The following is a 27,398-nucleotide window of genomic DNA, read 5'->3' as shown; positions in this document are numbered from 1 at the left end:
GACTTTAAGCTTGACTTAGATTGCAAAACAAGTAAAGGGATCATTTCTATTCTTATTGCTTTCCCTTATGCCTCAATGGGGCCAAGTATTCAATGAGTATACATTATCAGATACATAGATATGAATTAAGCTCCTCTCAAATAAAATTGACAAAGTGAAAAAGTGAGTATCTATTTATCTTTAAATTAAAGTAGTAGGACTCACACATGATATTTATTTATTATGAATATAAAAATAAAAAAAGTTAAGGATATTTATCAAACAATCTATGATTTGCATAAAATAATGTATAATATGTTAGAGATATAATCATTCATATGTCTCTTTTTATTAGTTTAATATTTTGGGAGAAATAATTTTTTGACATGGTATCAAAATCTTTATGATCGAAAGATCTAGAGTTCAATTTTTGTTATTCTCAAAAAAATAGCATTAGATAAATAAAAACCGACTAAAAGGTCTAGAGTTCAATTTTTGTTTATCACTCACATTTGAATCTCATATTTTTATATATCTGCTGGAATCTAATTTCCTGCTTGTTATGATAAACCTTCTAGTTTTCTCAATGTTGTTTCTAAATTCTGATGCATCTTTATCGATTATCTAAAAGATTTTGATTATCTATTTGGATTAGCTTTATAGAACTTGAATGATTGTAGTTATACTATACCTGATTTATATTATCAGCCTTAGAATCATCTAAATTATAGGAGATGAAATGTCAAACTCTCTTTGCATGGAAAATCTATACTCAACCTGACCCCTGATAATTTTTTCGAAGGACTAAAAGGCCTCCAAATAAAAAAATAATCTTTTTCGGTCATTGATATTTAACTTTGTGGGACTAAAGGGGCTAATAAGCTCATAAAAGTAAAATTAGCTGTCGGAAAGGATATTTTTTTTTGTTAAGGACCTTGTTGTCTTTTGAAGTAATTGTCAATGACCGTTTAGGATTTTTTCTTGAAAAATCTCAAATCACATCCTTTGAGATTAATTGTAACATCTCAAGTTTTTTGAAACATTTCACATATACCCTCTAATTTCATCAAAATACCTAAACTACCTTTTATCCCTTTTCTAAACCCTAACCTTCTCCTAACACACACACCCTGCTGAGAATGAAAGAAAGAAAAATAGCGAGAGAAAACAGAGAGGGAGAAGAAAGGAAGAAGAGGGGGAGAAGGAGGTGACACCGGTGAGGCTGGATGTCGCCGTCGTTGCCGCGGATCAGGTAGGGAGAGGGAGAAGGAGTTCGAAACAGGGAATGGGGGAAGAAGAAAGGAAGAGGCGCGAGAGAGGAGGTGCTGTCCCGCCGTCCTCGCCATCGCCCCTGGAGACCGTCCCTGCCGCTGGAAGGGGATCTTCGTTGTTACCATCGCGACTGCAGGTATGGGGCTTCGAAGAGAGAGAGAGGAGCTCGCAGAGGAGAGAGAAACACAATGGCTAGGAAGAGGAGAGTCTCGCAAGGAGGGAGAGCTGGTACGCCTCCGCCGTTGTTGCAAGCTGCGCCACCGCGCCTCTGGTCACCGGGATCGCGCTGACGTCGTCGGAAGCCGCTATTGGAAACTCTGCAAGTTTGCCCTAGCTCAGGTTTGCTTCTGCCTGTTCTGTCCTTGCCGGTGGGGGGGTTACCGGAGCAGCGGAGCTGCTGACGGCGACGTGATGGCGCGTTGGCGAGTTCCCTCCTCCTCTCCTTCGCCGTGACTCAGTCTCCCTCTCCCTCTGTTGGCGACGGCGGCGACGGTGGCAGTGGCACCCACCGCGCCGCCTCCCTCTTCTCCCCTCTTCCCTAATTCTGCCTCTCCTTTTCTTTGTTTCGTTCGTTTCTTTCTTTTTAGGGAAATGGAAAAGGAGACCGTGTGTTACTGTTTTGGGGAGAAAGGATTTCAGCTGCTGTTGGTTTGGGGGAAAAGGGGACCGGGTCATGGGTTAGGGTTTCAGGGTTAGGGTTTTATTTTTGAAAATTAGGGTTAGGGTTACTTTTGTAATTTCAAATAAAAGTAGGGATAATATAGTAATTGAAACCCAAATTAAATCCAACACTAATTGTATATAGGAAATACTATTTGCTCATCAATTTCACATTTCCTTTTCAATAAAATGTTCAAATCCAAAAATTAGAAATAATATACTTAAATCCTTTATTATTTCACAACTTCCAACTTTATAATTTTGAATATAGAAAATAATTAAATAATTATAAAATTGTATAATAACTATAACTTATTTTAAATTCAATAAATCAAAATTTGCTTTAATTATCTTTAATAAGATAATTTCTGAAATTAAAGCTACAAAAATACTAAATTTAAAATTAGCTCATGATAGCCCTTTTTCAAAAATTCTAGGTCTTACAATTTAAGTATATATTAAAGTACCATATAGTTGTACGTATTTGGCTTTTGCTTATAATCTATTTTCTTTTGTAGTGGGGTTATGGAATTCCCAGTGGGAGGCCATCAAGAGCAGATTGGAGGTATAGACCATACTAGGAGTAGGAGAGAACAGTTTCATTGGTATCATTGCCGTACGAAATGCTAAAATAGATGCCAGCGAACTGTTTCTATATTTATATATTCCCAGCATGTAAATTTATATATCCCTTGATAAGGAAATAACTGTATATATATGCTTTGATGCTTGCTTCAGAGACTTGGGAATGGGACATGATGAAATGAGGGGATTATTCCCTATTGCTTTTGAATATTCAGCCAGAATGCTGTTCACAAAGGCATCTTCTAGTGCTCATATGTTGCATGCGATGAACTGTGCGCCAAAGTAGCATATATTATTGTTTTGTTGTTGTTGGATTCCTGAAGAAGAAAATGACGTTACTGGTAACTGAAAGACTTAAAAATCTTATATGATTGTAAATTCCTTTATATTTGTTGAAGTGTGCTATTTATTTGAGCCTCTAATAATGACCACTTTTTTCTTGCTTAGAGAAAGTTCACACAAAATAATTGATTTATGCAAAATGAAATGAGGTTGCAGATAAGCAGAGAAGGTAGTGCTCAGATATAGGCATCACAGTTGGTGCAGTAGTTGGAAGTTGTTTATGAGGTTCAAGGTCCTTGAGAATGCGAAATAGACACTCTCGTGGAGAGTGGGAGTCTTGCTGCGACTGCTTCCGAAGAAGTGGTTAGGAATTGGTAAAGAAACCTGATATCAATGTCACTGAGATGTCCATTTGATCAGTATAATGGATGGAATGTACAATGTTAGCTGTGTTCTGGTTTGAATTATGTTATTGACTCACTGCTTGTAGTGTATAATTTGTACTCGATGTTTTCCTTTTGTTTGAGTACTTCATATGTCAGTAGGAAATGTGTGATTCAGTGTAAGATAGAAAGATGTCATATTTGAGTTGCTCTTGTAACACAACCATGACTAAATACTTCATTGCTTATTTCTATGAAAATAAGGCAGGTAATGTTATGTTTAACAAGAATGAAGAATCACTTCTTATACTCATTTAGATTCCGTTCATTTGCTGCATATTTGGTGTTGTACAGAACGTTCTCTGTTGTCTTTTATGCAATAAAATACTAGTAGGAAATAATTAATATTGATGATTTTTCCTTACAGTTATTATATTGATCAACTAAATGTATGGCGAAAAAATGCAATTTTTTTTAGAATATAATTATAATATATTTTTATTTATCTAACATAAAAGAAGTTCTTAATTAAAACAAAAAATGTTTGAGAATACCTTATTTACCTGTTGAAGATTTAAGTGTCGAAAATTATGACTAAACAAAAAGTTAAGAGAATGACACTGTACACTCAAACGTTTCTTCCTTTTTAATTTCTTTTTATTTATGATACTGTACATTCAAAATTTTCTTGTTTGAATTTTGTCATTGTTCATTTTTTGGATTAACATAGATCAATTATATCTTATAAATTCAGGATATGTTTGAATTTTGTTTTTGTTCATTTTTTGGATTTAGTTATATTGTATTTATCATACTTAGCAATAATTAGTTACGGGAATATATAGGTTATGAACAGGGACGGATCTACTCCCATAGCTGTCGGGCAAGTGCCCGCACTATAATTTGAAATTTTATTGAGTAGTATATAATAATAATATTTATTTGTCCCCATTAAATTATTGAATTTGATCCCACAATAATTTTTTATTCAACTTTCGACACTTGATAGTCAATTTGAGAATTTCATATTAAATGTCCATTATAATGATCAATTTTCAAGTTTAAATAGGATTAGTATTCTTTTTTAGAAATCGACTCGAAAGAATATTATCTATCAATTTGTGTTTCTTCTTTTGAAATTAACTTTAATTTTTTTCATAATAACTATACTAATTGAATGAACTTTTTCAACTATGAATATTATCAAGAGCTAATTGTATGAAAGTTGAGTTTTAAATGATTGTTTAACGACACATAAAAAAAAAGATATTTTGATTATATTGTGAAGGTTTCAATATATGAAATATAAAAAATTAAATTTTAAATTATATATTATTATTTAAATTATTATTTTAGTATTTTAATTTGTAAATAGATATTTTGAAATCTAATCATATTTTACCATAACTAAATATAATTATAACAACAATTATGCTACGTATATATAAAATAATCACTTGTACAGAATAAATCTTAAAATACAAATTTTAAAATACAAAATACACATTAAAAATAAGTTAAATAATATATATATTTATACACAAATTTATAGTAGATAATTTAATAGCTAATTTTTTATATAAACATAATATTTTTTTATAAAAATTATTATCATATTATATATATTTTGCCCCACTATCAAAATTTTTTGGATCCGTCACTGGTTATGAATAATTTATATTAACCGATAAAGTAAAGAAAATTAGTAGTATAGAATTGTAATATATAGAACGATAAATTAGTGTAAAAATAAATGAAACATAGCTTAGTAATTTGTTTTTCAAAGAAAATATTAAAAATATCTAAAAAGATAATTCCCCATTCCCAAATGTCTTCATGCTTCCACCTTGGTCCTATATTGCCAAACATTTTCTTGTATTAAGAGACATAAATCATTGTACTCCTCTAAAACCAAATCTACGGCAAGTCTCATTCGTGTGGAGTCGTTAATCTGCTTAGAGCACCAACAATATAATTCTAATTAGAAGTGTGTTGGAAAAATTATGTTAAAAATACTTTCTTATAAATATGACCTGAATATTGAAGTCATCTTGTAAAGTACATTCTCTCATTCAACCGGCTACCCAAACTCCGCTATCATTCCTATGATAAAAAGCATTCAACAAATAGTTATTATATACATATAAGATATAATCTATTGAACGAGTTATGATATTTAAAAAAAAATTAATATTAAACTTACGATCTATTTTTTTGAGTTGGTAGGCCAAAAGGTATCATTGACAATTTCATTGACAATTTACTTTTTAAAAGAAATGACAAAGTATATGATTTGACACCATTTTGCAAAATTTAAAGCAAGAGAGTATAACTTATACTAGCATATCAAAAAGTGAAGTGATCATTGAATGATATTATGCACCAGCATGATCATTGAGTTCCAAGATCCAACTAATAAGTTGGTGGATTTTATGACTACATTGGCAGCCTGCCATTCAAAAACACACCTATAATGAAAGGTTGTTTATACAAATCATCTTCTGAAGTTGTTGGTTGCTCCATGCTGGCCTTTCTTTGCTCTAGGCAATCCATGTGAAATCCAGAGAAGTGAACCTCAGAGTTAGATCCCATCAAATCTTCAATTGATTTATTGGCAAAGACCTGGAATAGACAATGGATTAAAATCATAGGAAGGGATTAAACAAGAAAATATATTATGTTAATGTATGAAACATGGATGGGAGATAACTTATGGAGTTTGCATTGCAGCTATCAGAAGCATTAGTCTTGGGAACTTGCAAATGTTGGTGATTGGATCATGCCAACCATTTCCATCATTCTTAAGTTATTTTTTCAAAAATACTAGACTAGCCACCTTGTTTGGATTAAATTTTTAGTTTAATTTCATGAACTTGACAGTATACAGATCATCAGATCATGTTTTTTTCTTTTGCTTGTCCAAAAGCATCATTCTGTTCATTAGCCTTTTACGAGGCATTTCATCACTGCAGATTGAGATTCTTTAGGGAACAAAGGCCACCCATTTTGGTCTTGGTCATGATGTTCAAGCAATCTTTCCAATCAACCTATCCATACACAACACTCTGTTTGATCCATGTCACAAGGATTCAACAAGTCTTACCTTAGTTGCCAAAGGCCTATAGCAACCCTCCTCCTTTATTTGGACTTGGACAGTTGGACCTACTATATGAAATGTAGACAGAGTTCTATGATACATAAACACTGGCTACTTTTTTTTTATATTGTTTAAATATATGTGTAATACATTGTTATTGGAAGATTAGGTATTTTTTTTATATGGTGTTTTATTTAAATCGGACGGTCCGATTTGTTTGAAGAAAAAAGTAAACTACAAATCGGACGGTCCGATTTGTTTGAAAAAAAAAAGAAAACTAAAAATCACATGGTCCGTTTTGCATTTTTTTTTAAATAAAAATCGGATGGTCCGATTTTAACATTAAAAATTTTTTTATTTTCGAAATCACAAATCGGACCGTCCGATTTGTGATTGTTTGGAAAAAAAAAAAAAAAACAAATCGGAGGCACCATCATTGAGAAATATACTCTTCTCTCTCACACGAAAAACAAAAAGTTCCACAAACACCATAGAGTTAAATTCCTAACCTAAAAGAACAAAGATTTTGTTGTCTAATCATGCCTCCCAGCTATGAAGAAGAACAAGAAGACATCGTATGACACATCATGTACCAACATTGAATTGGTCTAGCAGTGCAAGCTCATGATGCTTTTTTTCCAATGCTCTCAAGTTCGAGTATTTTCCAAGGTAACAAAAGAAATGTGTTGGAAGGGGCAACTAAGGACCCAAGCCGGATTATACAGTCAATGAAAAACCAAGCCATCCGATCCAATGGACATTACAATAAGTAGCGTCACATAGATTCTTGCGCGGCGGGGGCAGCGTCTTGCGCGGCGGGGGCAGGTTACGCGGTGGCAGTCGCAGGTTGCAGCAACGAGAATATGCTAGTGAGATGTGCAACAGAAGAAGAGGAAGAGAGAAATGTAGGAATTGAAATTGTATGAAAACTCTATCGGATCTTTTCTTCTCTGAATGCTTCTAATGTGAGAATGAAAAGAAGCAGGAGCTGCGGCGGAAGCAGGGCGTGGCGGCGAGGGAGGCGTGTTGCGGCGGCGGAGGCGTACGAAATTTGCAGCAGAGGAAGAGGATGAGAATGGCAGGGATTGAAGTTGGATGAAAACCCTAGCTGCTTCTCTTCTCTGAATGCCTCTATATTTGAAATCAAAAAGAAAGGGGAAGACAGAGTTAGGATTTTTCAATGTCGTTGATGCTCTCCAAAAACTCTAATCTCTCTCAGTTAGAGTACCCAAAAAAGAGAAAGGAAAAAAAAATTAAAAACCAATAATTTGAGAGATCAAAATCTAATTAGTAAATTTTTCAAAAAAAAAAAGGATATATTTTGTAATTATTTTTATGAAGGTTAATCATATTCCTACAAAAATGTGGGAGTAAAAAATCTATGGCCAAAATATTATATCTACACAAAAAATTAATCATTAAATTAAGTATTATATATTTACAAATAAATATGTGTATTATTATTAACTTATGTTAATATATATTTTATACAATACTGATTTGATAATTAATTTTTAATATACGCATAATATATATATATATATATATATTCAGGCTCTATCAAATGGAGTTTACAAGAGTTGTTTGCAGAGCTGTTGTGAATGACAAATCAGCAAGAAAATCACTTGCTTTCTTTCTGTGCTCTAGGAGGGACAAAGTTGTCAATCCACCAAACGAACTCATCACCAAAGAGAATCCAAAAAAGTATCCAGATTTCAAGTGGCCAACCTTGCATGAATTCACTCAGAAACATTACAGAGTTGATGAAGGAACTCTTGAAACATTCTCCAAGTGGCTTTTAGACAATAAAACTTCAACCAATTAATTAAGAGTGTCTCTTGTATATATATATATGCCATCCAAATTAAACCAACAAGTATGTAATAATCGAACTTTATTTTCTTATGTTTAGGTGTGGATGATGATCATATATAGTCGTAGACTCTTAGGAATAATATAATAAAGTGCTTGGTGTATGTCTTCATCGACTTTTGAGTCCTTATAATAATATTATCATTTTTAAGCTTTTAAAATCATTTTCTCTTTTTTGATTAATTATTAATGAGTTGTTTTTTCTTTTCAATCAAACAATAATATTATTAAATTTTAAAGTGGTCTTTAAATTTTCACTTAAAAAATTTAAAATTGATCATTAAATTTTCAATTATTTCAATTTGTACATGAATTTTTATTATGTAATTTATATTAGTCCTTCGAATGCTTTTGATCAATAGCGTGTTAATTAATATGACATACTGAATGAACAGTCAATAATATATGTCAGAATATAGTTTAACCACATATAATAAAATAATAAGACATCAATTAATTACACATATAAATAGCAATTTTACGTATTATAAAACAATTTATTTATATGTCAATTGATATCACGTATCACAATATAATTTGTTTATATATTATTGACCATTAAAATTTTAGAGATAAATTTAAAACTCAGAAAAAAAAAATCAAGTAACACTTTTAAGACTTAATTTAACATTATTCTATTTCTTTATTTCAAAACATCCAAAGAACGTCACATACATTCATTATTTTGCTCTTAAGTCTTAAATCATGATTTAATTACCTTCTCACATCCTTCAATTTGGAAAAATTATTACCGAAAATTCGTCTAAAAGAAAACACGTGTATACATATTCTGATCTATATCTAAACATTGAAATATTAAAATTTTGTTAAAGAATCCATCTAATTTTCTAATTAATCTTTTCCTTTTCAAAATAGATGTGGTAACAAAAACAATTTAACTGGGGTATTGAAAATTAAGGGAAATACAATAAAAATAAATTTTTTTCTTTCAAAACGGGGTTTACTTCCTTTAATTTATTTTTTCTAATTGTTTGCATTGCTTATATATTTTATTTTTTTATTTTCTCTTTTATATTTTAAACAAAAAATACTATGTACATATAAAAAGTCAATTACTAAATCGATCATCCTTTATTCATATATTATTTTAATTAAATACTCAATCAATAAAATGATCAAACTTGTATCAAATTTATCAAAGTAGAATAATAAAAAAAATTTACAGAAGAAGAATAAAATTTTATGAAACACCAAAGATATATTTTTATACGGTGAATGAAATGTCTTTATTATCAATATTGTTAATACATTCATGATTTATGTTATTGTTATGGATAAGTTTCATACACTCTGTGTAAAGGAAAAAAAAAAAAAAACAAAGAAATTAAGTTTCATAGTTTTCATACTCCATGACAAAAAAATATGTATAATCTTAATGTATGAAATACCGTAAATAAAATAATAATTAGTTTAAATCTATCTTTTATGCTCCATTTAATAGAATTTACAAGAGTTGCATGCACAGTAGAGCTGTTGTGAAGAACAAAATTGTTAGAAAAGCACTGGATTTCTTTATTTGTCCAAAAGTAAACAAAATGGTGACTCCTCCTTTAATTTTACTAGTCATGTAGTGAGGAGAGGAAAATAGAGAAATAGGGTGTGGAATGAGATTGTTTGATGTTAAAAAAAATAAACATTGAGGGCCTTTAGCCTTCTTTCTTAAAAGAGAAAGAATTAAAAATGTTTTCACTTTTAAAAAGAAATTCAAATTCTTAAAAAACAAATAGAAAATGTTAAAAGCAAAAAATACAAACCCGTAACATTGAACTGACAATGGAATACAAACCATCGTTTTTAAGGAGATTAAAAAAAAAAACTGTTCAAAGTAATAAACAAAGTAACATAAGTAATACTACAGTTTAATACACTGCTATAATCCACACCATCCATTACAATCACACAACTAACACCTCATTAATGTATTTTTTTGTTTTTTGTTTTTTTTTTTTAACTTATAACCACACTAGACACGCACTCTCTCTCTCTTTTTTTTTTTTTTGATAACTTACAATCACACCACACATGCATTTTTTTTTTCTTTTTTGCATTTTTAATTTTTTTTGGATTTTTTTAAAACAACTATAATATAAAACAAATCAAATTGCAACTGACAAAGTGACAACAAATCTTTTCTCTTCATCAACTCCTTTGATATGGCTAGGTGTCGCATCTTTTGTCTTTAACTCCATCTTTAGAATTGGACTCCTCTAATAGAACTGTTAATATAATTGTGTCAATTTGAAGAAAGATAAATGAAAATGAAAAATTTAAACTTTATTAGTAGCAGTAAAATTAAAATTTAATGTAATGTGATACTTCACTTTAATTCGGAGTCTACTAGAAAGACAAAATTATTGATAAATAAAATACAGTTTATTTTATACTTAAATAAAACAAGCTTTAAACTTATGAATTCTCCCTCTACATTTCTAACAAGAGAAGAAAGAGGGGGAGGGGGAGAAAAGGGAAGATGAACAACATTGCAAAGTTTAGTTGAAGTGTTCACAGTTTTAGAATTTGCATTAAGTGCATGATTCACAAATTGTATTTATAAAATCATTGGAAAAATGAACCCATATCATCGTGAGTGAGGTGTGTAGTGCGTATGACAAAATAAAATGAATTATCAACCTACAAACTATTTAGTCATAACGTATAAATAAATAATTTTATATTCAAATAAAAATACATAAGACTTTCGAGCTAACTAAAAATCCTTAAGAATCTTCATTCTGGTCATATTTTAGAGTATATATATAAAGATTAACTAATGATTTTAGGTCAAGAATCTTACATGTAGATTTAGATAGGATTTATAAATTAAAATATATATCTATAATTAAGTTAAAAGATTTGTAAAGTGAAATTAAAATACTATTTTAATTAATTAAAAGAGTTTTAATATTAGCTAGTAAGCAAGTAAAATGTATGATGAACAAGTAGTACAATAATGGAAGAGAGAAGGAATATGATGCATGTCCCTTACATATCTCTGAAGTGGGTATGAGAATTATGAATAAGAGCAAAATGCAAAACATCTAACTTGGTAATCTTTTCCTTTTCTGGAATTTCTGGTTTGTAGGTGAGTAGGAATCTTTGGTGTTTTTGTATAACAACAGGTCCCACAGGAATACATACAGAATGCATGCAGAAGAGACCTAATTAACAGGGGTTGATATTTAGAGTATTTACATATTTTGTATAGATGATTTTGCAGAATGAGTATCCCTTTCTCTTTGCTTCCTAGCTTATCAAACAAAGCTAATTCTTTTAATAAATTTCAAGAAGTTTACTTTATTTAATCTCATCAAAACATCGACTAAAAAGATAAAGGAATTAAATACATACCCCTTCAAATACGTTCCGTACAGCACAATTGAGATCACCCTCAACCAAGAATGCATGTTTTTCTCCAAACGGGTCGACTTCAGTATCTTCATCAAACGGGTCGACTTCAGTATCTTCTTCATCCTTGAATTGAACTTCCATCCAGCTGTTCACAGATACTGTACCTGCACAGAAACTTTCCATCTTGCTGCAATCGATTAGCAACAAATGAAGCAAGGATGGAAATTTTAACTCAATGTTGCCATTGTAAAACCTTCCAAGGTTTGGTAGAGAGCGAAGGGACAGAGTTTTCAGTTTATGAAATACTATTATCTCCTCTTCTACATGCCCTGATAACTCTTCTACTTCTTCAGACACAACCTCTTTCAGTGATTCACAGTTTTCTATGGACATATTCTTCAGCTGATGCAGAGTTCTGCTTGTTGAAGGTGTGAACAAATTCACAAGCCCATTGCATTCTGATATGTTTAACTCTATTAGGCTCGAGAACGATACCTCGCTTGGTACTATGCTCCTCAAACTATGACACTTATCTATTTGCAATTTTTGAATATTTTCAGAAATGTGTTGCACCCAAGAATGCTCTAACCCAATGGAATTCAGCTGAGACAAGGAACTCAACTGCAAACACTTCACTTGTGGAATAATTTCTTTCACACAATCCATGGTAGGTCTTTTAGTGCAGAATATCTCTTTGAAAGAGCTACAACATACAATGAGGTTTTCTATATTGGGCAGCCGTTGAAGAAATTCATATGGTAAGGTATCTGAATCATCATGAAAACATTGCAATTGAAGAGCTTCTAAGTTTGAAAGGTTGTTCACATGAAACTGTCCATGCAACATCATCATGATCTCCTCCTTGCTGACTGCTAAAAACTTCAAGTACGGGATTACCTACAAGGGAAAAAAAATATTGTCAATTCAGCATACTACATAAATGATAGTCAAAATAATCAATAAGACATGGATGTATAAATGTCATAAAGACTAACAAGACATGAAACCTTTTTTGGCAAGAAAATGGCTTGATTCTCTGCTTGTGGACATTGAAATTCTTGAGACTCAAATTGGAATGTCTTCAACTTTCTACAGTAGAATAAGTGCACTTCCTCTAGCTTGTGCAGAGCAGGGTAAAAACATTTCATTTCTGGCAAAGACCACAATTTTATGGAGGTCAAGCTTTGCAATGCAAACTCTTTAGGAGCTCCTTCAACAACTACTTCATCCTTTGCAACAATTTCCACCAATCTATCACACTCTGTCACTTCCAGTTTCTCAAGTTTATTTAGATTTTCAGCCACAGATGTTAGAAATAACCTTTGAAGGTTGTTGCATCCACGAACATAGACTTCTTGAAAGCTCTGAAAGTAACTAATTTGTTGAGTAGGATCTGAATTCCAAACATGTTCAAGATTTGGTAGTTGCTCAATAGTCAATTTCTTCAACCTGGACATTAAAGAATTGATCTTTGTGCCTTTTGCTTCATGTGTCACTTCAAATATTGCTGTCACGGAATCACATTGTCGCACTACCAACTCTTCCAATTTACATAGTAAACTGAGTATGTGAGAGGGTATTACAATAGATGTGAATTCACATTTTTCCACAATCAAGATCTTCAATCTGATGAAGCACAAGGATGGAACTCGAAATGGAGCATTCCATATTCCATGTATCATTGGGTGTTCGCTGAGCTTCAAATCCTTTACTTCCCTCACAAATTTTGCAACCTGTGCATGAAATATAACAAAAATGTTAAAATAATCAGTCCAGATGTTAATTGACTATACAAAATCTAGTATTTTGATCCAATTTTAATTCTCATGACGTATACGTTTTTTATTACATCTTTTTTAGAAATGAAACATATTATATCTTTATAAATTTTTATGTTTTCCACTTCAAATAGTCACATCATCAGTTAAAAATATCACATAAATTTTTTGCTTTATATCTTGAGTAGTATATTTATACAAGATTAACTACTCAAATATATTCTTCTACAATACAATACAATTCTTCTCAATTGTTAAATTATGAATACATATATAAAATATTTGTGCAAATTGTGAAAAATTATATCATCCAATGTAAAATTAATGGAAATTTTACAACAATAATGATGCATATCATATCTGCTTTTAATGCAACATCGGATATAGGTTGTCATATTAAAAATGTGCTATATATATTAATATATAGCATATCACTTAGCTAAAACTGTGTCGATCAATGCTAATTCAAGTTATGAGATGAATTCTGAAAGTTAAAGAATATAGATTCGTATAAAGTAAGTAAATTTTTTTCTTTAAAAATTAATATTTGTTGTTATAAACACATAAAATGGATTGAGAAAAGCTGCCTCTTAGAGAAAAAGCAAGAAAGGAGAAAACAAATAAATACATACCTTTGCCTTGTAAATATTAAGTAAGGTAGAATTAAGATCAACTTCCAATGGGGTTGCATCTCCATATTCCAAAAGAACTGCTGACAACTTGTTTGTATTGATGGTACTTTCGCAGAAAATTTCCATCCTGTGGCACTCAATTACTTCCAATTCCTCCAACGATGGAAAGCATAAGGTAAAATCCCCATTGTAAAATCTTCTAAGGTTTTTTAAACCTTGAAATCTTAACTCTTGCAGCTGCTCAAATACTATCTCATTATGAATTGATTCTTCTCCTTCATCAGACACAATTTCTTGGATGGATTTACAATTAGATATTTTCATCTCTTTGAGTTGAGACAAACTTTTAGCTGTTGCAGATGTGAACAAATATATCATGCTATCGCATTCAGATACAGTCAAATGTGTCAAATTGGAGAAACAAACAGGAGAAGAAATTAAACTTGTTAAACCAGAGCAGCTTTTTACTTCTAAGGTTACCAGAGTTCTGAGAATTGATGATTCTCGTATCCAAGAGCGTTCAAATCCTATGGAAATTAGTTCTGAAAGAGAAGCCAACTTCAATTCTTTAAGATGTGGTAGAAATTGGGCGCAATCCGAACTAGGCCTTTCAAAGCAGAATATCTCTTTGATAGAACAATTTTTCACTTGGAGAGTGTTTATACAGGACACTTTTTGGAGAAACGTATATGGAAGTTCATCAGACTCAAGCTCAACATTAAAACTCTGCATATCAGAAACATTTATGTCGCAAAAGTGGCTTCCGTCACATTCTTCATGTCCAATCATTTTTGCTTCTCTTTCATCAAACAAGAAGTTGGTCAATTTAGGAGTAACCTGGACAGAGAAAATGAGGCCATCAATTCAAGTTGTTAGAGAAATAACTAAACCAAATGGACTTAATCTTATATTATTAAAATTATAAGAATGAACTCCATACAAGAGAAAAATATAGGCTATAGCACAACAAATACTTTATATAATTGATAATTTTGTCTTTGGAAGTGGGAACGAATATATAGACTCGTGATGCTGATCGCAAGACATGTCCACCAATATATTTTGAAGAAAGATAAAAGAAAATATAAAGTACATTATTTTTACATATAAATCATACATTAAGAAAAATTTATAGGCACTTTTATACAACACAACTCACTATCCATATATTACAAGATTTTTTAACCTATTTGCCATTAGTAATCTCATGTAGAAAATATAAAGCAATCGCATGATTAATAAGTACCTCTTTGAAAGAGACTTCGTCCTCAATTTGTGGATCATGACCATTCAGTGTCTTCAACAGGACACAATGCAATGAACAGTAAAAACAATTGAAGCTTGGTAAATCCAACAGTATCAATAAAGTCAACCGTGGGAACTTAATAAGGTTTGAAATTGCTCTTTTTGGTGTAGTTTCATTCCCTGCAATGATTTCCACCAAGCTTTTACAATGTTTCAACTCTAGATTTTCAAGATTGACAAAATCCTTGGCTACTGATTTTGGGAACAAGCTTGTAAGGCTTTTACATGTATCAACACGCACTTGCTGTATAAGTTGAAAGTTGAGTACCCCATCAGGATCTTCATTCCAAATGCTATCCAAATTCGGCAGCTTTTCTAATACCAACTCTTTCAATGAAAATTTAATTGGTAGGAGTGTCTTGTCTTTTGTTATGCATTTCACATCAAATATAATTTTGACAGAACTACATTTTTGAACTTCCAATTTTCGCATGTTATTTAAAAAAGGAAGTAAATGAAGAGGTATTACTTCGAATAAAAAATCACATTGATGCACAATTAGGGACTCCAAATTACCGAAGTATGCTTCAGGAACTGGCATTGAGCCACGCCAGATCTCTTGAAAATAGAGGCTTTCTCTGAGACCAATCTACACATGAAAACAAGAAATTTAATTACTCCTTGTTTGGTTCTCTTGCAAGTTATTTCTCATAAGCACCTATATAAATTTAAAATAGAAAGATGCTTCTGGGCTTCATCTTGCTTAATGTCATTCATTATTTAACGGCATCTGATTGAAATGTTCTAATATTACTTCAATGTTATGCGAGTTTTTTTTTTTTTTCCTAAAGATAGAAAGACTCGAACCCGCAACCTCTTAAATGAGTACGGGGAGACTATGTCATTTGAGTTATTATTCATTGGCAATGTTATGCGAGTTTATTATTATAAGTTTATAACTAGTGTATTTAATCCACCCTCTTATTTATTTATTCTGTGTAATAATAATAAACACAATATTAGTTTAGTTGGTCAGTTATTTTATTTTTAACCAAGAGATCTTATATTTAAATTTTACAAATAACTATATATATATATATATATATATATATATATATATATATATATAATGAAAATTTTGTATATCAAACCTCTTTCCATCTTTATATAGTAGATAAGAATATTGTTAGGAATGAAAATTATTAAAATAATCTTCCAATATATCATGACATATCTTTTGTTTTGATTTTATGCGACAAATTCCATTATAATATCATATAGATTTAATTAGATGATAAATCATTTAAGTTGAAATGTTTATAGTTGAATTTTTATTCGACGCACTAAATATTACTATAAGAATTTTAAAAAACATGTTTTTTATAGCGTCATAATTATTTACATGTAATACGTATTTTTTTAAGATCCTACAAGTGACAAAAATATAATAATAAAAAAAGTTATAAAGGGAGTCAAATGAAAACTGAATAAAGTCATAGAATTTTAAAAATATTGTAACTTCTCCTTATGAAAACAAGGTTGTTATGTAATATTTCAATATATAAAAGAGCATCTATCAAATAAAATATTGTAACTTCTCCTTATATATAAAACAATTTAACTAGGTATCATTTAAAAATAGTATAATATTCAGCCTTTTATTATAATAATTAAAAAAATTAAAACAAATACAATTAAAAATTATGAATAGATTTACTGTCTTTTTAAAATTAAATACACATTCAAAATACAATCTAAAAAACTGAAATTTAAAATTTAAATTTTAAATTTTTGTTTCAGATTTAATATATTTAATTATTAATATATTATAATTTAAATACATATCTAAAAATCAAATTATTTAAAATTCAAAATTTTGATTTTAAAATTATAAAATAAACCTTAAACCATCAAATTATTAATTAAACTCGTACAAAACACTCAAAAAAGCAAAGAAGTTACGTTTGCGCCATGTCGAAAATCCAGAGGCGCACATGGAAAACTCAGAGGTGCACATCGAGAAGTCATCCTCCGCTGTAGTTCATCCCTGCCACCTTCCTTTCCGCGCTCATCCTCAACGCTGCTTTCCTCTTTCTCGGCGCTCATTCACAACGCCACATTCCCCTTCGTCAACACTCATCTTCGTCGCCGCCTTTCTCCTCCTCGTCGCCGTTCGTCCACGCTGAAAACTTACCTAAGGTTTGGATGGATTTCTGACCCCCATTACTTTTTTTATTATTCTGTATAAATTTTGATTTTTTTGAAATAAAAAATCGAATAAAATGGCCTGAAGAGATTTTCATATATATTGCAATGTTAAATTATTTTTGCATGTGCAATTTCTGTATTTTGGAAGTGTTTTAAAAATATTTTTTGTATAACTTCATAATTTTAGATGTGTTATAATTATTTTTTAATGTTTAAATTTAGATTTTAGATTTATGATTTTGGATGTGTTTCAAAAATATTTTGTATAACTTCATAATTTTAGATGTGTTACAATTGTTTTTTAATGTTTAAATTTAAATTTTAGATTTATGATTTTAGATGTGTTTTAAAAATATTTTTTGTATAACTTAATAATTTTAGATGTGTTACAATTGAAAAAGAAACTACAATTGAAAATATTTTAGTTTATATATATAATTATATTCGACCATTCATCACTAGAAAGTCGTAAAATAGATCCTGCATTTTATCAAAGATATAATAAGTAAGGGATTAATTTTTTTCTAAATGCACTAATCTTTAATTCCTTTTGTCTGTAGATACAAATTGAAATTTTAAAGAAGAAAACCATTTTATAGAGAGAGAAGAGAGAAAAAACGTAAAAGAAGGAAATAACAACTAACTATGAAGTGGGTAGGAAGTTAGAAAAATTTTAGTTTTTAAAATTTAAATTAATCTTAATTATAAATGTGTATTCTAAAAAATAGAAATATGTTTTAATTAAAAATTAATTAAATAATATTAAAGGCTGATCAAAGACTGAATTTTATTGTACAAGTAGCATTTTCCATAATATAATATACTAAACCTGGAATTTGTTTATTTTTTTATCTATTATTCCGATTATGTAGTTTATAGTATCAGGAAATTTTTTATTTTGAAAGAATAAAAGACGTATTTTTTTGTTATTTATTTTTCGAATGGTGGTAGCAACATCATCTTCCCATTGGACTTCATATGGTCCATATTTGCTTTGTCCTGAGCGCAACTTGAGTGAATTTAGATTTATTATGTGGATGTGGGGACAGAATGTTGTCATCCTCCAGAGTGTGCGGCCAAAGATGGATAACTGTTGCAATGATGGAAAACACAAAGTACGTTTGCCTGAGTATAACCATCTCAGCATTGGCAGCTCTTCAAGATGCAAAACCTGAAGCTGCTCAAATATTATCTTCTCATCTGCTCAAATATTATCTTCTCATTAGATTCATCATCCTCTTTGCATATTATCTCTCTCATTGATATACAATTGCTTATCTCCATATGCTTGAGTTGACTCAAACTTTCTGCTGTTGAAGATGTGAACATATACAACAAACCATGACAATGATTTACAACCAATTTCGTCAGACTAGAGAAAGACACCTTGCTTGCTACTAAGTTCTTTATATCAAAACACCACTTCACTTCCAATGTTTGGATATTATCAAGCATGGAGTGTGTAACACTCTCACTATCAAAAGTCACATTTTCGGCTGCGCTATTCTGATAGCAATAAGTATTACGACTACTTTACATACTAAATATTAAAATAGGAGCCTGCGACTCGACACTGTATCGCTGATTTTTTTGAAAATCGAAAATAAATACTTTATATTAAGAAAAATGCAAGCAGGCATATATTCATATACAAGACTCCTTACATAATATCTTATAATATAATATACATATAAAACATACAACTCCTATTCCTCTTACAAAATTGTAATAACAAAGACGAGGGAAGAAAATAATCTAATTAACACAACAGCATATAAACCAAACGAAGTATAACTCTTCTTAATGCCTCTTCATTTGGTTCTTGAAAAAGTAAAGCTGTAGGGGGTGAGAAACTAACCACACGGTCTCACCACGGAGTTTCAAAGTTGTCATAAGAAGATATTTAATAAGAAAATTATTTTTAAGCTCAGTGATTATCATTGCCTTATGAATCTTTTAAAAACCAATGGGTAAACGTTCAAAACCTTTTCAAAGAAACAATGTTTAATCTTTCAGAAATCCGAAACCTTTCATTTCTTAAAAGAAAATCTCAATCAGAAACCAACCACGCAATCAACAACACAATCATTAATTCAGCACCAAAGTTCATTCTCAAATGTAGCACGCCAGGACAAACACAAGCAAGATAGACAAGGAAAGCACAAGTAGGTAGCAGTTACAGCAAATAGATCAAGTAGCAGTAAAGAACAGTTTAGCAATTAGGCAAACCCAAACAAGTTCAAACCCAAACAAAACATACAAATGCATATGATGCATGCATGTCCTATGGCTGATGAGGCTCATCTGTCGGTTATCCAGCCAACCCGACAAGTCTGAATTGTCCTTAGACTGTCCCCCGACGTGCATCCCCAAGAGTCTATGCATAATTTTTTCTCAAATAATCAATATTGCTTAATGGGGGTAACATTCCCGGAAATTTATATAGTGCCCGGTCACACTTACGTTGTAAGGTTAACAAAGTATCGAGTTTTCAACCTAGTACACGTGGTGGCAAGCCATGGTACTTTATCCAGGAAACCTCGTATCTCAGATAATTCAAAGATCATAAGCCATGTGAATAATTCAAAGTTCATATCTCAACATTCTTAACATCATAATCATTCATCAATCCAAATCTCATTTCCAAATTCATTCAAAAACCATATTTCAAAGAAAATCCTCATCATCCTTCTTTCCATTTCGTTCATTATAAATCAATCTTAAAACATATAAAGTTTAAAAAAAAAAACAAATCTTTTTAAATAATTAATTCAAGAGGCCATCAGACCTTTCTTCTTTCCCTTCTTTGACTTTTTTTCTTTCTTCAACTTAGGGCAATCTGATTTGAAATGCCCAGTTTCTTTACAGTTGTAACGTATCACCTTGATGAGATCTTTTCTTTGTTTCCTAGAACTTCTTCCCTTGCTTCTCTCCTTGAACTTCACCATTTTCCTGAATTTTTTGGCAAACAACACAAATTTATTTTCAGAGAAATTATCACTGGATTCATCATCTAGGAGGTTAGTAACAGATGTAAAAGTAATTCCTTTCTTTTTTGAATCTTTTTTAAATAAGTATTTTCAAAAGCAAGTAGGTTTCCTCTCAAGTCATCATATGTCATGGAATCTAGACCACTACTCTCAGATATGATTAATACTTTTGTTTTCCACTCTTTTGTGAGACATCTCAACACTCTTCTCACAAGCACAGATGCAGGATACTTGATTCCCATAGCATCCAAGCCAACAATGATGATGTTGAATCTTTCGAACAGTTCATCAATAGATTCTCCTTCCTTCATTGCAAACATTTCATACTATCTGTTTAGCATATCTATCCTGGTCTTCTTCACAATGGTGGTTCCTTCATGAGTAACTTGAAGTTTGTCCCAGATTTCCTTTGCCGTTGTGCATCGTGATACCCGTCGGTACTCCTCAAAGTTGATTGCACAGTTGAGCAAGTTGATAGCCTTGGCATTGAGCTTCACCTTCTTTCTGTCTTCTTTGGTCCAACTGGCTTCGGGTTTAAGAGAGACTACTCCTTCAGCACTTGTGGTGGTTGGATATTGAGGATCCTCCAGGATGATCTTCCATAGTATGTAATCTACTGCTTGCACAAAAATCTTCATTCTCTCCTTCCAATAGGTGTAGTTCTTCCCATTGAAAAGAGGAGGTCTGTTGCTTGACTGTCCTTCTGTCAGATTGTAGGACACCAAGTTTGAGCCACTGTTCTCTGCCATCTGGATCTTTTCTCCAAGCTGCGAAGCTTGATCTCTTTGAGACCAAGCTCTGATACCAATTGATGGTTTTCAGTGGCTAAGAGAACGGGGGATTGAATCTTAGCCCCTTTTTCACTTAATAACACTTGCTGGTCTTTGAAATAATTTCTGGAGACTTTTTTATTTTTATCTTGTACCCAGCCACGAGACTTTTCTTTTTTATCTCGTCACCCAGCACGAGATATTTTTCAGTTTTATCTCCTGGGTAGCAGAAACAGAAATGGAGTAGAAGAGAGAGAGAATTACACCAAGATATATCCTAGTTCAGCTGCTAAGTGCAAGGCAGCCTACATCCAGTCTCCATCACAACAATGATGGAATTTCACTATAATCATTTTTTAAAACACCAATTCTCCCTAGGAACTACCCTTTCTAGCTGGGACAAGTCCAAAATCTAAACCCCAATCCTGAACTTGACTTGGTCACAGCCAAGCTTTCAACTGCTAAATGCTAACCCAACTTGTAAGGAGATTCCCACAGAATCATGAAACACAACACAGATGTACAAAGGACCTCTAAGGACATCTATGGCTTTTTCTTTTAATTTTGCACTCTCTGCCTTTTTCCGCTCTATGGCTTTTTCTTACAAACCTCGCTGTTTGCCTTTTTTCATGAGACTCAAGACAGACAAAATTAAACAGAAAAATCACAAAATGAAGAACATTGAAGGAGAAGAACTTCTGTTAGCTTAGGTAGCTATGAGAACTCTGTGCCTTGCACTCTCACTCCTTGCTTCAAGCCCTGGCTGTTCTCCCTTATATATAGGGGGAAGCCTCCACGGTTGAAACCAAATGAACCAAGCTAAACTTCTTCTTCTTCATGCAAAACCGGTTCGGCCACAGAGAGAGGAGAGATAAACAAATGCTTAAACCAACATGCAATTACCTCTGTGTCTTCCTTTTGCACCAAACTCCACCAATCCGAGCCCTCCATCTTGTCTTGCACACCAAGAAGGATCCCTAGCCCTTGATGAGTTCTCTGATGCATGACAGCTCCTCCTGCTTCACTTTTGCTTCCTCCTTCACGTAGCCTCCCTAGCTACCTTCTGTGATGAGTGAACCCAAAAGCAGAGACGAGCCATCCCTCAAGATCTTCCTCTGACCGAAATCTTCTTTTTCCATTTTTGGTATGGAGAGCTTGAGATCTCTTCACCAAATCTTACCATTTGTGATAAAAATCTCAGCCACAACATACTTTTTTTTTTCTTGCCATCATTACAATGGTCTTTAGCTTGCTTCTAGCTTCTTCTTGATAGCTTGCAAAAACTTCCATGGTTGCTGTGATAGAAGTGACCAAAAGTGAGAAGCAAGTAGAGAGAGAAGAGAGAGTAGAAAGAAAAGCAATCAAATGGATTTGAACAAATTAACTAAAGCTGAATTAATTTTGCTTCCCTTTTGTTGAGTAGCGTGCCTCGTTAAGGCCATCAATCTAATCAATTGAAATTTCTCTCTCATTGTTCCAAGGTCTGCATTAACTTTACTTGATAAAATTTGTATTCCATCACATGATAAAAAGGAGATCCGTTGGAAGCATGAAGCAAAATATTTGCTTTCTCTCATAATTGTTTTTGGACCAAGCTTTGGTCTTGGTAGCAAAGATTTAAAATGGGCTACTTTCAATAATATATTGTCCCAATTAACAAAACCTTACTTCAGCCACAATAATTAATTCAACTTGACCCAAGGCTGAATGTGTTTTTCTTTAACACAAATGGGCTTGCAATTTTTTTCTTTTCTTTGCGGCCCAATAACAAAACCTGCATAACAAAATTATTAATTAATAAATATAATCATGAAGATCAAATTAATAATTTTATAATTAATTGTATTAATAATGATTTAAATTGGAGTTTTTCAAACTCATCAATCTCCCCCTTGATGACAAACATTATTAAAAATTGAAATGGAAAGAAATCAAAAAAATTAGAGTACTCCCTTTGTGAATACTTGGATTCCTTCCTTTCCAATTTTACATGGCTCCCCCTTAATGTATGCTATTTTACCAAGGAAAGTTTTTCCTGTAATTTTTGAAATCAAACTTAAGGCACTTATGTTATTCAACATATAAAATTTTGTAATGTTGAATGGCTTGATTTATGAGTAGAATTGGAGTAATAAACAAACCTCATTTGTTATCATAAAATTGATTTTCTGCTCAAACACACATAAAGTAATTGAGTACATATCAACCAAAAATATTTTTGATGTTTCAAGAAATTGCTGTTCAAGCTATTTGAAAATATTTTCCAGCCAACATATCAGAGCAGTATAGTCATAGCAAGGAAAACATTTTTAAATCAAGCATGATCATCTCAAAACACAGCAACTATCAGCATTTACATATCAAAGCTTAAAAGAGCTGCCAAAAAATATTCCTGATCCATAATACAGCAAGCATATCCACAAAGGTAAATCAAATGCATCAAAAGTATCAAGCAGATCACCACAACAATTGGAACAAGGGTGATCATAAATCCACAAAGGATTTCATCTCCTGTTTCTGTTTTCTCTCAATTTCAATTTTTTCAGCCATTTCTCATCCCCTGTTTCTGTTTTCTCTCAATTTCAATTTTTTAGCCATTTCTCTCCCTTTTGTCATCAAAGGGGCACCTGCAAAAAATGACATTGGAAGCAAAATATCCAAAATATAACCAAAATACCAAAAGTTTATTACAGTGTCATAGGTCTAAAGTATCCAAGCAAACTACTACAATATCAAATTGAGCCAAAAAAAGCCAATATCAATATAAGAAAAATAGTGATCAATCATCAGATAAATTGTACTCAGAGCCATCTGCATCATCATCATCATTGGCACCCCCATCTCTTCTTCAAAGCTCTGCAGCATTAGGCCCACCCTCTCTTGGCACTTCACCCGTGCCCTTTCATTTTCAAAATCTTGTTTACGTGCAGCCTTGTATGAATCCACCATTAGTTTAGACATGTTAGAGAACTCAGTAAGAATGTCTTTGATCGATTCTGCTGTCTTGGAATGCTCAGGTGGCCGGCTCTCAAACTCACTGTCAGAGGGAATAGACTTTTTTCCTTTGTTCCCTATCATACCTCCTCCTCCCTTAATGAGTGAAACCTTATTCTCTACAGCTTCATTGATTAGATCAACTTTAAAATACTCAAAAATACTGGTGAGAACCATGCCATAAGGTAAATTTGCATTTTTGGTACTTTTAATAGATTCCCACATATGCCTTATCATAAGGTATCCAAAAGAAATAGGAGAGGAAGTGACAATAGCAAAAAGTATAAGAGAGTTAGAAACAGTTACTCTGTTATGTGAACCACTTTGAGGGGTTAGGATATGAGTGATGATCCTGTGGAGCAATGAGTTTGTGGGACCGAGGGCCTTGTGAGTCGGGATGGTGCCATCCAAGCCAGACAAGTTCTCACAAATTTGTTGAAGGGCAACCTTGGATGTAACTCCTACCTGAGAGTCCCATTTGTCAGTCATGTACGCTCTTGGTCCTTCATCTATGTAGCCTAGGGCAGTGCCGATTGTCTCCGAGTTCAGAGTCATGTATACCCTCTTTACATAGGAATGAATGGTACCATCGATCAGCCTCATATTAGCATAAAATTCACGTACCAATCCAGGGTAAATAGGTTTTTGAATATGGAGCAGAGGAGTCCATTTCAGATTTTCAAACAGATGAGAAAAGTTGATTTCTTTGGCTGCCAGTGAGTCCAGATTCACTAGGTATGTGGCACATAAGTGGCGTTTCTCCAACACTTTCTTGTGGAACTCATAGGATGCACACGAATTGAACCTGGCAGGATCAAAGTGTGAATGAGATTTGTTGAACTTATTTTTGAATTCCAATGATTCCAAGTTGGCTGGTTCCCTCATGTTGTGTAACACAAAGCTTTTGGTCTTCTGTGAACTGCGTCCGGGGGTGGTCTTCTTCGGTGGTGATGGCGGCGGTGATGGAGGTGGTGAGGTGTGAGATTCTTCTTCTTCTTCAACCACGGGTCCCTTCTTTTTCCTTGAGGAAGTCTTTGTTGCTATCACATTTCTCCTCATGCTGTCCGTTTGCTTGGATGATGGTGAGGGAGAGGATGAAAAAGTGGAATAAATGTGTATATGAGTGTGGGTTTGAGGAGTGGAAGGTTTTTGGGAGAGAAGGACTCGTTCACTTTTCCTTAGAGCAGTTTTCTTTTTCATGATAATAAAAATAGAGAAATGGAAGAGGGAAAGATGAAGATAGAACCGAATTGAGTGGAGAGATGAGGGAGGTTAAGGACGCATTAAATGTTGAGTGGAGAGAGAATTGGAGGGAGTTAATATCCATTAATGAACGGTTATTAACCAAGGGAAGTTTTCTTTTATTTGAAATTAAAACTGAAAGTTTGGTTCCTAGAATCAAGGGATGTGAAGAGGGAAAAGATTTGATTTGACAATAACCTCTTCCAACAAGATTTGATAAGACAACAAAAAGAAATTGTGATTAACACAAAGAGGAACTCAAAAACGGTCAGAGTGGGGTCAAAGAACTTTGGTGGGGCCCAAGAGAATTAAAGTCTACACAGTCCCCCTGTATCATGGCCCTTTCAACACATCCTGAATTTTATCTCCTGCTTTCCTACGAGACAAAACTAAACAGAATAAAAAATTTCACAAGTTATCAATAGAGCTTAAATCTATCATTCCCAAACTTTTTCTCAAAGTGCAGAATCTGTCTTCATAGAGTGGTTTTGTAAAAATATCAGCAAGTTGGTCTTTTGATTTTATAAATTGAATATCGATAGTACTCTTTTGCACATGTTCTCTAATAAAATGATATTTGATTTCAATGTGCTTGGTTCTTGAGTGCAGAACAGGATTTTTAGAAATGTTTATATCACTCATATTATCACAATATAAGGGTATACTATTGATCTTTAATTTGTAATCTTCCAATTGCGTTTTTAACCAAATTAGTTGTGAACAACATGCAGATGTAGAAATATATTCAGCTTCAGTTGTGGATAGAGCCACTGTGGCTTGTTTTTTGCTTGACCACATGTTGAGTGAGCTTCCAAGGAAGCAACACATGCCGGATGTGCTCCTTCTATCCACCCTATCTCCTGCATAATCTGCATCACAAAACCCTACTGCACAAAAATCATAAGATTTTGGATACCATAAGTCATAATCACTAGTTCCCTTAATGTATCTAATGATGCGCTTAACGGCTGAAAGATGGGACTCTTTTGGGTGAGATTGAAATCTTGAACATACACCCACACTTTGAACAATATCTGGTCTAGAGGAGGTAAGATACATGAGTGAACCTATCATTCCTCTATACCTTGTTTCATCTACATCTTTGCCATCATCATCCTTTTCAAGTTTAGTGTTTGGATGCATTGGTGTTCCCATTGGTTTGGAACTTTCTAAGCCAAATTTTTTAATAAGTTCTTTTGCATACTTTCCTTGGTAAATGAAAGTGCCACTAGGAGTTTGTTTAATTTGAAGGCCAAGAAAGAAAGTTAGCTCTCCCATTAAACTCATCTCAAACTCACTAGTCATGAGTTTTCCAAACTCTTCACACAAGGATTCATTGGCCGATCCAAACACAATGTCATCCACATAAACTTGAACTAGGAGAATATCATCATTAGATGCTTTAATAAATAAAGTAGTGTCGGTGGTACCCCTTTAAAATTTATTTTTCAACAAGAAGGCACTAAGCCTTTCATACCAAGCTCTTGGAGCTTGTCTAAGGCCATAAAGAGCCTTTGAGAGTTTAAACACATGGCTTGAAAATTCTTTATCTTCAAAACCGGGGGGTTGTGCCACAAACACTTCTCTATCAATAAAGCCATTAAGAAAAGCACATTTCACATTCATTTGAAACATTTTAAAATCCTTATGGGCAGCATAGGCAAGAAGCAACCTAATTGCTTCCATTCTAGCTACCGGAGCAAAAGACTCATCAAAATCTATACCCTCTTCTTGATCATAACCTTGGGCCACTAATCTAGCCTTGTTACGAACAACTTTTCCATCCTCACCTAATTTATTTTTGAATACTCACTTAGTACCCGTAACTTTCTTACCATCCGGATGAGGTACTAGTGTCCAAACCTCATTCTTATCGAATTGAGCAAGCCCTTCTTGCATGACTTTGACCCATGATGGATCTTCAAGAGCTTGTTTTACATTGTTGGGCTCCAATTGTGACAAGAGGGCAAAATTGCTAGGTTCGGATTGCTTTTTGGTTGAGGATTTTGTTGTTACACCTTGAGAGGGATTACCAATGAT

The 27,398-nt window shown here is 32.6% G+C and overlaps 1 protein-coding gene across 2 annotated transcripts; it reads right to left on the bottom strand.

Moving 5' to 3' along the window:
- Positions 1 to 10,136: 10,136 nt before the first annotated feature.
- On the bottom strand, positions 10,137 to 15,840 carry LOC112780148 (uncharacterized). 2 transcript variants are annotated; one of them, XM_025824493.3, is made up of 5 exons: positions 14,850 to 14,919; positions 13,910 to 14,746; positions 12,507 to 13,232; positions 11,500 to 12,396; positions 10,137 to 10,367 (listed from the first exon to the last, which is right to left on the bottom strand). In XM_025824493.3, the coding sequence occupies exons 2-5, from the start codon at positions 14,696 to 14,698 to the stop codon at positions 10,359 to 10,361; spliced, it is 2,421 nt and encodes an 806-aa protein (XP_025680278.1). In that variant the 5' UTR covers positions 14,699 to 14,746; positions 14,850 to 14,919; the 3' UTR covers positions 10,137 to 10,358. The 2 variants fall into 2 exon arrangements, with proteins under 2 accessions (XP_025680278.1, XP_072084029.1); XM_072227928.1 differs by lacking the exon at positions 14,850 to 14,919 and adding an exon at positions 15,156 to 15,840 and having other exon boundaries at positions 10,179 to 10,367.
- Positions 15,841 to 27,398: the final 11,558 nt, after the last annotated feature.

This window comes from Arachis hypogaea, chromosome 19 (assembly GCF_003086295.3).
Source record: "Arachis hypogaea cultivar Tifrunner chromosome 19, arahy.Tifrunner.gnm2.J5K5, whole genome shotgun sequence".
NCBI classification, from domain to species: domain Eukaryota; kingdom Viridiplantae; phylum Streptophyta; class Magnoliopsida; order Fabales; family Fabaceae; genus Arachis; species Arachis hypogaea.
This window is presented reverse-complemented; position numbering and strand designations above follow the sequence as displayed.